At 38.3% G+C, this 12,265-nt stretch overlaps 1 protein-coding gene across 1 annotated transcript in view; it reads right to left on the reverse strand.

Annotated features, from left to right (window-relative positions):
- The window catches only part of Drp1 (dynamin related protein 1), a 117,178-nt gene that overhangs the window by 8,913 nt on the left and 96,000 nt on the right, over positions 1 to 12,265 (reverse strand). Inside the window, exon 16 of the mRNA XM_071656136.1 lies at positions 925 to 1,072. Within this exon, the coding sequence (XP_071512237.1) occupies positions 925 to 1,072 (148 nt within the window). The remainder of the gene's footprint in view (positions 1 to 924; positions 1,073 to 12,265) is intronic.

Below are 12,265 nucleotides of genomic sequence, written 5' to 3' on the forward strand. Positions count from 1 at the left end.
TAGATGGAAAAGACCTCTAATGATCATTAATGGTAATCTAAGTTGGCTGGATATCTAAACAGAGGTAGGCAAGGCTAGAACATCAACTGATGTCAGCCACTGCTTAAGGGTTAATAGGGGATATCATTAAATTCCAGGAAATATTAATAGATTGCACCTCTAAACAGTACCTGATCGGTAAAATTACCTTATGAAGTAAATGTATTGTCTCTGACACCTGAAGGTTTTGAGATGGTCAGAAGCAAAAATATCACATACAGCATTGTGCACTGTATCTAATATCCAAGTTGAAAAGTGCAAAAAGATAATATGATATTGGTATAAATTGAAGTAAAAAGAAATGGTAACTATACAATGTAGCAGGCTCTGTAGAGGATGATTATGGAAAATTCAGAATGTAAAATCCGGGAATATTAAAATGCAGGGATCAATAAAAGGAAAGATTCTTCTGAGAGATCATTAGTAAAGCCAAATGGATAGATTCTTCTGAAGTTTCTATTATCATGAGTAATAAATCAATCCATCCATCAATCTATAAGATTCTGTTCAACATAAGTATCTGAACCATTTATCTAAGCAGATCTTAAGTACAAATGTGACAGAAAAAGATGAGACATCATTGAGGAAAAGATAGGGACAAGACCTGAAACCATCAAAACCAACAATTTGTATTCTGAAAGATCTACTAAAATCAATATGAAGCATTTCAATTATCAAGGACTTTAACATCCAAGAAACATTCTAATGACTGAAATTTCTAAATCTTTTCTGTAATTACTCATGTTAGACATAATGGCTTGAAATTCAATAAAGTCTTATAAAAATTCTCTATGCCATGACCTTGAAAACATAATTACTTTCCATGACCATACACTCTCTGTACATGAGCTTTAATATATATCAAAATGAAAATCTCTTACTCACCAATGACTTCACAGTCTTTAGTTTCCCTCTCTGTCAGTTTACGTGTTTGCTGGATGGGGACCTCTGGGAGAAGGTTCACTGGCTTCTGTGGAGACAGTATGCTGCCCTCAGGTTGTGGTGGTGGTGGTAGCTGGGGTACCTTCTCAATCTGTCAATGCACACCACACCCACACAGGGGGGGCACTAGTAAGCTGAAGCAGCTGCAGTGCATAAAGCGAGAAGTTTGCCATCCTTGTTAGAGGATAAATTAATGCTGTGCCAGAGACCCAGATGCATTAGTATCATGGTTGTTTTCTTATGGAAGCAAGCCTCAGCCTTAGGATTTAAGTACTGATGTGAGGTAGAACTGTCATGCCTGTGTTTTATCTAGACGTAGATATTTCAGTTCTGAATTAAAGTATTTTCTATTTACGTAAAATCCAATGATGATGTTTTTTAAGTAAAAAATTATCTCAATTTTGAAATTATGTCTAAGTCTACAATGTTGTCTCATGTAATGTCTGTTGATGTGCCACTTGCATGGTATCAACCAATTTTATTTACAAGTTCTTTAGCAAATATTCTATTTCTTTGAAAGTTCTATTTAGTAAAGTTTATCTTTTCTTGTAACAGTCTAAGAGAAACACTCATTATTTCAATCTAATCTTGAATATCAATGATATATATTTTGAGATAAACCACAAAAATATCAGTAAGAAAGTTTGAAGTATGGAAAAAGTTATTTCAAAATGATAAATGTTGGCAACCTTTCAGGTGTCCTATTAATGATTAATGCTTTATGAAAAATAATTATCTACAGCATCTGAGACCTATTCAGTCATTTATGCACAAAAATGGGATATTTGTAAAGAGAAGAAAAAATATTAGAAAAGTACTGATGAAAGCAATTCTGAACTTTTGAAAAGGTTATGTCAGCCTACTCTTAACTTCCCACCCATAGTCAAACAATGACGATATGACAAAAATATATCTACTGTATGGGTTATAGGCAAAATCCACTAAAATCAAGAGAAATTGCCATTTCATTCAGAAAACATCATAAAATCATAATTCTGACCCAAAACTTTAAATTCAAGTAGACAGTCCCCTTAGTCAAAGATATTCAATTGTCAACAAAAGGATGATAAAACATATCAAGAATTTCAAAAGGACCCAACGGTCTGATCCTATTCAACATTCCTTTGTATACATTCATATGAAAGATCTACATCTACTAAACACTGTCTGTCCTACTGCATATAGAGAGCAAAGAGAAGAGAAGTGTTGAGATCACAGAGCAAAAGCAATGCAAATATTCATGTCATATGATCTAAAGAATCTCTCAAGTTTGGTAACATCTCCTAAGTATGGTGAGCACAGGTGTTTGAAATTATTTCCATGACAGTACAGCTCACCTAATTACAAGCTATAATGCATATTCAAAATATCCAGTCCTAAATGTTTTCTAAAATACTGTCCATATATCTTGCTGGATCTAACAAGTATAAATGTTTTGTTTCTCACCTCAAAGTTGGATATCTGTCCAGAGAAGCTATAGTGTATGCTCTTATTACATTTTGATATATAAGAACGATAAGAATCATTTTTTTCAGAAAAATGTGAGAACCCAAGGGTCAAATTCTTGAGTTGCCAGGTATGGCACATCAGACAAAATTCATCAACAAGCATACCAAGTACTCCATAACTTCACCTCTGTAAGACTAGCTTTATGATTCACCATACATTTTTAACTGTTGCAACAAAGTCATTTTTCACCCCCAAAATGTGTTTCTCTGCATATGCAGATGTCGTCCCATGAGAAAGAGTCTAAGCATGTCTTATTGGCCATTTCAAAACCAAGGAAGGTGGAGAATGGGAAGGAACTATGGGTTATCAGCACAGATGTCTGTTATAAATGTCGTCTTAAACATCTACCACAGAACTCTACTGTAAGAGTTATACTGTACAAAGACCAATATCTGTTTTGAATAAAACATTATAATCCTAAAGTGTATATACATACCAAAAATATTCATGTGTCAGTGTTCTTATATGAGCTGCAGGCCAAGTGAGATTAAGTGACATACATCGTGACTAGGGCGGGACTGGTCATGCCATATTTTGACTGTAGTGGAGTGAATAGCGACTGCTCACTTACTTTGATCACCCAACATGGGAGAGGTTTCTGAATGCTACTCACACATGCACTTATATTTTTCAAACTTGATTGCCATTTTCTGCATTAGCAAGGTAGTGCCAGGAAATAGACAAGGAAAGACACGTTCACTCATATACACACATATTTACATATACATATACATATATATATGTATATGTTTTTATCGAGGATATAAGGCATGTGTACGTGAAGGAAGAGAGGAAAGTGATTGGTTCTCAGTGAATGTAGGTTTGCGGCAGGGGTGTGGGATGTCTCCATGGTTGTTTAATTTGTTTATGGATGGGGTTGTTAGGGAGGTGAATGCAAGAGTTTTGGAAAGAGGGGCAAGTAAGCAGTCTGTTGTGGATGAGAGAGCTTGGGAAGTGAGTCAGTTGTTGTTCGCTGATGATACAGCGCTGGTGGCTGATTCATGTGAGAAACTGCAGAAGCTGGTGACTGAGTTTGGTAAAGTGTGTGAAAGAAGAAAGTTAAGAATAAATGTGAATAAGAGCAAGGTTATTAGGTACAGTAGGGGTGGGGTTCAAGTCAGTTGGGAGGTAAGTTTGAATGGAGAAAGACTGGAGGAAGTGAAGTGGTTTAGATATCTGGGAGTGGATCTGGCAGCGGATGGAACCATGGAAGCGGAAGTGGATCATAGGGTGGGGGAGGGGGCGAAAATTCTAGGGGCCTTGAAGAATGTGTGGAAGTCGAGAACATTATCTCGGAAAGCAAAAATGGGTATGTTTGAAGGAATAGTGGTTCCAACAATGTTGTATGGTTGCGAGGCGTGGGCTATGGATAGAGTTGTGCGCAGGAGGATGGATGTGCTGGAAATGAGATGTTTGAGGACAATGTGTGGTGTGAGGTGGTTTGATCGAGTGAGTAACGTAAGGGTAAGAGAGATGTGTGGAAATAAAAAGAGCGTGGTTGAGAGAGCAGAAGAGGGTGTTTTGAAGTGGTTTGGGCACATGGAGAGGATGAGTGAGGATATATGTGTCGGAGGTGGAGGGAGCAAGAAGAAGAGTGAAAAAGATTTTGTGTGATCGAGGCCTGAACATGCAGGAGGGTGAAAGGAGGGCAAGGAATAGAGTGAATTGGAGCGATGTGGTATACCGGGGTTGACGTGCTGTCAGTGGATTGAATCAAGGCATGTGAAGCGTCTGGGGTAAACCATGGAAAGCTGTGTAGGTATGTATATTTGCGTGTGTGGACGTGTGTATATACATGTGTATGGGGGGGGGGGGTTGGGCCATTTCTTTCGTCTGTTTCCTTGCGCTACCTCGCAAACGCGGGAGACAGCGACAAAGTATATAAAAAAAAAAGTATGAATTATGTACTTGTGTATATATATATATGTCTGTGTGTGTATATATATGTGTACATTGAGATGTATAGGTATGTAAATTTGTGTGTGTGGACGTGTATGTATATACATGTGTATGTGGGTGGGTTGGGCCATTCTTTCGTCTGTTTCCTTGCGCTACCTCGCTAACGCGGGAGACAGCGACAAAGCAAAATAAATAAAATAAATAAATAGAGCGTGGTTGAGAGAGCAGAAGAGGGTGTTTTGAAATGGTTTGGGCACATGGAGAGAATGAGTGAGGAAAGATTGACCAAGAGGATATATGTGTCGGAGGTGGAGGGAACAAGGAGAAGAGGGAGACCAAACTGGAGGTGGAAAGATGGAGTGAAAAAGATTTTGTGTGATCGGGGCCTGAACATGCAGGAGGGTGAAAGGAGGGCAAGGAATAGAGTGAATTGGAGCAATGTGGTATACCGGGGTTGACGTGCTGTCAGTGGATTGAATCAAGGCATGTGAAGCGTCTGGGGTAAACCATGGAAAGCTGTGTAGGTATGTATATTTGCGTGTGTGGACGTATGTATATACATGTGTATGGGGGTGGGTTGGGCCATTTCTTTCATCTGTTTCCTTGCGCTACCTCGCAAACGCGGGAGACAGCAAAAAAAAAAAAAAAAAAAAAAAAAAAAAAAAAAAAAAATATATATATATATATATATATATATATATATATATATATATAGGGGATAGGGGAGAAAGAATACTTCCCACGTATTCCCTGCGTGTCGTAGAAGGCGACTAAAAGGGGAGGGAGCGGGTGGCTGGAAATCCTCCCCTCTCGTTTTTTTTTTTAATTTTCCAAAAGAAGGAACAGAGAAGGGGGCCAGGTGAGGATATTCCCTCTAAGGCCCAGTCCTCTGTTCTTAACGCTACCTCGCTAATGCGGGAAATGGCGAATAGTATGAAAGAAAGAAAAATATATATATATATATATATATATGCACAAATGCATGAAGGAAAAGAAAATAAGATAACGTATGCATTCTCTTCACTTCCCCCACACCCAATTGCCGACCTCTGCATCAGCAAGGTAGCACCAGGAAACAGACAGGAGAAAGGTCACAAGCACTCACACTCATTCTCTAGCTGTCATGCATAATGCAATGAAACAACAGCTCCCTATCTGTATCCAGGCCCCACAGGCCTTTCCATGGTTTACCCCAGACGTTACACATGCCCTGGTTCAGCCCATCTGACAGCATGTTAACCCCAGTATACCAAATCATTCCAATCCACACACTCCTTTCACCCTCCTGCATGTTTAGGCTCTGATTGATCAAAATCTCTCTCATGCCATCCTTCCATTTCCAATTTGGTCTCCCAGTTCCCTTTGCTCTATCCACTTCTGACACATAAATCCTCTCTGTCAACCTTTCCTCACTCATTCTCTTCATATGTCCAAACCGTTCAACACCCTCTTCTGCTCTCTCAACAACAATCTTTATATTTCCACACATCTCTCTTACCATTTCATCACTTACTTGATCACCAACCTCAAACCACATAATGTCCTCAAACATTTCATTTCCAACACATCCACTGTCCTCTATGCTATTCCTTCAAATATACCCAAATCGCATGTCTGTTGCTGCATTCCCTTGATAAAAAAGCTTGTCTTCTTATCATATGATCATACACAACCTTCACCACACATTCTGCATTATTCTCCTCCTCTTGTTGATTTTGGGGCCGAACTCTCAAGACCACTTTAACATTATCCTTGGAAGCAGCTCCAAACTGCTTCATTACTCAACTGCTTTATGAGGGCCTTCTTCTTCATTTACATCAAATCAGATCACTTCAGTATCAATTGGAATATAAAATATTTCACATTATTCAGTCAACTGTTTCCCTACACATTTGTTTTCCTCCCTCCTGTTTCACTTTTCCAAAAGAAGGAACAGAGAAGATGGCCAAGTGAGGATTTTTCCCTCTAAGGCTGTCATCTGTTCTTGACACTACCTTACTAATGCGGGAAATGGCGAAAAAGTATGGGAAAAAAAAAGGGAAGATTGATAAAGAGGATATAGGTGTCAGAGGTGGAGGGAACAAGGAGAAATGGGAGACCTAATTGGAAGTGGAAGGACGCACTGAAAAAGATTTTGAGCAATTGGGGCCTGAACATACAGGTGGGTGAAAGTCGTGCCAGGAATAGAGTGAATTCGAATGATGTGCTGTCAATGGACTGAACCAGGGCATGTGAAATGTCTGGGGTAAACCATGGAAAGACTGTGGGGCCTGGATGTGATTAGGAAGCTGTGGTTTTGGCGCATTACACATGACAGCCAGAGACTGAGTGAGAATGTGGCCTTTTTTGTCTTTTCCTGGCACTGCGCTGAAACGGGATAGCAATGCTGTTTCCTGTGGGGAAGGGTAAAGACAGGAATGGATGAAGGCAAGCAAGTATGAATATGTACATGTTTATATATGTATATGTCTGTGCATGTGTGTATATATATGTATATGTTGATATGCATATGTATGTATATGTTCTTATATGGGTGTTTAGGTATATATATGTGTGTATGAGAGGATGGGCCATTCTTCGTCTGTTTCTTGGCACTACCTCCCTCATGAAGGAAACAGCAATCATGTAAAACAAAGGTGTGCCTACCTGATAGAATGAAATGGATGCTAACATATCATATTCATAAAATCCAATTAAGAAAATACAGTGAGAGAGTGAGAACTAATGATACAAAATAAATGAGTCAAGGGTGGAAAACTGAAGGGGTGAATCATTACAGTATGAATTCTCATATGACTGGGGACAGACAAAGATGGGACCAATATTGGTTCATTCATCCCCACAACAGCGTACACACAACTTGCAGCATGTCACTTATAGAACAAGAATAGCATGGCACTTATAGGACAAGGATATTTGCCTGGCCCTGGGGCAAAAATGAACATTCATAATAATCCCAGTCAGTACAGCATTGTATCATTAACAGAGAACTTGCTTTGTGAAGTAAAGCTTGTTCCCTATATGGGGTAATGAGTTGGTAAAGTGTATAGAGCACTGCTGATGGTTTGTTCTGTAACAGGGTCCAAGTTCTGGGAAGAGATTCTTAGTTATGGTAAAACAAAGAAGGTGAGCTGTACCAAGGATATACTCAGAGCATACCAGACCTAGCAGGCATGGCGTGCCACTGTAAGCAGTGCACCTAAAGATCAGGCTCACCCAGAGAAGACAGTCCATCACTAAAGCATGGATGCATGAACACAGCCTGTTTGTAGTCCAAAGTAAGGACACATATATAACGACTAGTGGAATGAGAAAATATTCCATGACGTGACCTTTTACACTAGAGGCCTGTGGCAGAGCAGTACATCATCATCATGATGTGTGGCATTAATTATTGTAGCTTGAAGTACTACCAAGCAGTGTATGATTATCATGTTGTAGGCATGAATTACTGTTACCAGAAGTTTGTGTCGTTCCTAGGATTCATCTTTCTTCATTCAATCTTATGTTGTATTATTTACCTAGCTAGTAATTACTGGCAATATTGATGTCAACACGTTGCTAGGATGTAATATTTCTTATCCATGTTACAATACCTATAACACTCAGTATGCTTATTGGGATTATTGTAATGAAAAATCATCCTTTTCAGTTTCTACGGGCAGGGTTGCAAATATTTATGTCAAAATGTTTTACCGATTCTAGGTATTCTTGCTATTATGCATGTTGCATACTTTTGTTCATGCCATTTCATTTAAACATTAAATGTGAGAATGTTGATGGCCTTTCCCTAGCCTACAGGAAAGTGAGTGATCACAGCAAGCTTAGCAGTCTTTCGGCCTAACTGGGTCACTGATGTCATTATCAATGGGTTTCTTTCGAACCATGGTTATGTACCTCCATAGTACTCTTAACTGAGTATTATTACAACTGTTAAGTATCTGAAATGGTTATTCTTTCATGTTTGTTTTTTCATTCTTCACATATACACATTCTTTTTTTGTACCTGTTCGCCATTTCCCACCTTAGCAGGTCAAGGAACAGATTATCAAACATTAAAGGAACAATTCCTGTTTTTCTTCTTCCTCTGTTCCTTTTGTAAAATAATAATACAGGAGTGGATATCCAGCCTCTTAGTTCTACCAGTTTTAGGTTATCCAGCCACTTAGTTCTACCAGTTCTAGTCACCCTCTATGACAAACAGAGGTCTGGGTGGATTCAGTCGCTTTTAATAAATGACAATTTGCACGAATACTAATCTAAACACAGCAATGTCATCGTGTGTGTTTGTATATCTCAAAAGTGATGAGTCTACCTTTGTACAATACTGTTAATGCTGAATTCTGTAGCCTTGACCTAAAACCTTTGCATAAAATCTTATTGATATAAAACAAATGAACGTGGATTAAAGACTGAAGATGAAAAGTTACGCAAGGGGACAAAGCTATAAGGGTATTAATGTTGCGAAATCTCAGACTATTCCAAGGACAATAAGCTTTAAATAAAAGTGGGAGTCTTAGGTAACTACAAACAATTGATAGTTTTGTCAAGCAGTCACTTATCAAAACCGAGTTAATCACTGGTAACTACATGGTTTTACTGCCCCTTAGATATTCTACCATGACGAATTATCTTTATGTACACCTGAGCAATGCTACTAACCAGCTGGGGGTAAGGCAACTACTTTTAAACCCCATACTCTACAATAATTTGAAATGATCATATTTCATTAACTATCTTTAACTGTTTCATCTAACTTTTTCTAAACAGTCCTACTGCCATCCATTTACTTTTAAGTGCTAAGATAGCCTTAATTCTTTTTACACATTTCTCTTTTTTTGTACAATAGCAACTAGTTCCTTTTCTTTAACAATCCAAATAACACGCGAAATTCCACTTCAAGTGCTTGAAGCATATCTACCAAGTCTGTGTGGACGTGAGTGGTAGATGGTTGTTTAGGCTTTAAGCTTACCAACTGCCAGAGTCATCTAGGCTGTCAACTTCAAGCTACAGCCTCTAACATAAAAATCTACAACACCTTCACGATTAAAGGATGATTCTAAATCTGTATACACTCTCACAATCCATGTAGCCCTCATATCGATTCTACAAGCTTCAACCTACTCTTGATGCATACTAAAGTGAATTGATGCAATCACATGAGTACATAAATTAAACTTCAAATCATACTCATATAATCCATTACAAAACAAACAATTACCATTTAAACTATGTGTCTTAATGGAATACAATGAAAATCTGTTTTGCATTCTATTTATCAATCTATATCTTTGATGCCTGTTCCCTTCTGGAACATCCTCAAGGGGGTAGCCATGGCAGTGGAGTTTCCATAACTTGTGAAGTCCAGTGCCACTTCCTAGCCTTTAATGCCTCATCCTTAATAGGCCACTGGCAGGGGGGAACTCTAGCACATTGTTTGCAGAAGCTCCTTATTAATGTTCCTACTAACTAACTTCTACCTAACACTCCTGCCTAATGTTCATAGCCACTTCTACCTAATGCTCCTACCTAGTACTTCTAGCTATTGCTCTTACCATTTTGCCAAAAGACATGGTGCTAACCATAGGAAAATCGAGAGTTATGAAGAATGAGCAGTGAGAGTTCAAGTGTTGTCAAAAGTTATGTGTGACAAAGTGTGACAAAGACAATTGTATGTTTGTAGACGGAATGCCAGTAGTCCACATGTGGGTGAGGCAGAAAGAAAAGACAGCTACCTAAGTTAAAAGAATGCAAACTGACAAAAACTAAAATGCTGGCTCACTATGCAGATGTCATTAACCCTCCTGATACCCAGGTGAGTAGTGCTGGTAATATACCTCCCAGGTTGTTGGCTGCCTACCAACTACTACTTGCTATCTGCTCTGTATATGACAAGGAGATGCATGCTATGGTAATACTAGGAGTTTACGATCTTCAGCGAAAGTAACTTGGAAATCAAACTTAAGACGTAACGTAGTTACTACACCACCCCTAGGTGACTAAATTCTAAATTCAGGGTAAAGAATTTCTATTGAATTAAGCTCAATGTAAACGGTGGCAAAATCTGATGTGGAAAAGAAAAAGCACATGAATTTTCTTTGATGCTTGCATGACATCAGGAATCAAGATTATACAGCAGTCAAGCATAAACAAACACCATTACCATAGGTTCATCTTTTGCAGTTAATCCCAATCCAAAATGCCCCCTCAACATCATCAATATAGTAGTTATGCCAAATCCAAATGGTACATCAGTATAATTAATATAAAAGTTAAACCCAGTCCAAATTCTCCCTCAGCATAATTGGTATAGTAATCAAACCAAATCCAAATGCTCTATCAGCATAACTGGGACAGAAATTAAACCATATCCGAACACTCCTTTACAATAAAATTGGTGTGTCACATTACCAATGTGATAACCAAACTCATTTGGGATCAAAACTTTTTACCCAAGAGAAACCTTAAAATCAAAAAGCAGACCAAAAGAAAAACACTTAACACCTGGCATAAAAGTCTGCATGCTGACTGAAGAGGAAAGATTAGCCCAATCACTTTGTATGTTCTTAACAACTTCGATTTTACACATACACCTTAGCAAGTCAACACATCAAAATCAAAACCACCTCACTGTCATACCAAATCCTATCAGCTTAGATCACATCCCATAATTACAACTATTGAAACTACTGCTGTAAGTCTTTTCTAAAGCTATCTACCTTTCGATATTTCAAACAAGTCAAACACTCCCATTTCAATACACAACCTAAGAAATGATGCTGGAAAATCTCTTAACAGTCTAAGTAGGACAGGGATCAGGAATACACTCAGCTTTATAAGGTATAATGCCTGAGGGAAAGGGTACTGCACAAGACACTATTCATGCTCTACATTAGTGTTACCTGACCCACTAATACTCGCTTCACTATACTCACTGAAAACTAGCTTTTGAAGAACATGGATGTGGTCTGAAGCTCCTTAAGCAACCTTCTCAGCACTTAATACATTGAATGAGACAACAACTTGACAAAAAGAATAAAATCTTGTCTTGAAATGACAAATTTGATGTGTGAAATACAACTTCATGTCCTGTTCAAACATACCAGGTGAGAAGAATACAGTACAATTTATGTCCTGTTAGGAATAAATTGCTGTGAAGAATTCCACTTCATGTCCTGTTACAACAAAAGTGGTGTGAAGAATACAGTGCAACTTCATGTCTTGTTATGACATAACTGGTGTGCAGAATACAGAAAAATTTCATGTCCCACAATGACAAAACTGGTGTGAAGAACACAGAACAACTTCACGTCCTAATATGACAAAACCAGTTTAAAGATAACAGGACAACTTCATGTCCTTTTATGACAAAACTGGTGTGCCCTGCTATGACAAAACTGGTGTGAATCTCCTTGCTAATGGTAGGACATCTTAAGATACCTCCCTGGTTGCACTGATTTATTATGCAACTCATCCACACTGAAAGTTCTGGGGCAAAGAAACCTGACACAAGTCTCACACTTGACAAAATAAAATTTATGTCTAAACTGGGCTGATCCACTGAAGACTGGAGTGACTGCAACTCTATAACCCTGATTTCTGAATATTAGTTTGTCACTGGCTGAGCTTATATGAATTTTAGTCACCTAAAGTCAAAGGCTAGTCAAACAGGGATGGTGTAACCACATTACTTAGGAAGTTAATATTCAAATGATGTTGACCTTGGCCCAAACAGCTAGACTGTCTACATCATATATCTCTGTGATTCTTTCAAATGCATGGTAAAAATTCCAATAATACATTGTAAAAGTACACTGAAGGGACTTTATGAGCACTGTCATGACTAATCATATTTCATCTTACTGCTGAAATCAGC

Source organism: Panulirus ornatus, chromosome 62 (assembly GCF_036320965.1).
Source record: "Panulirus ornatus isolate Po-2019 chromosome 62, ASM3632096v1, whole genome shotgun sequence".
NCBI classification, from domain to species: Eukaryota; Metazoa; Arthropoda; class Malacostraca; order Decapoda; family Palinuridae; genus Panulirus; species Panulirus ornatus.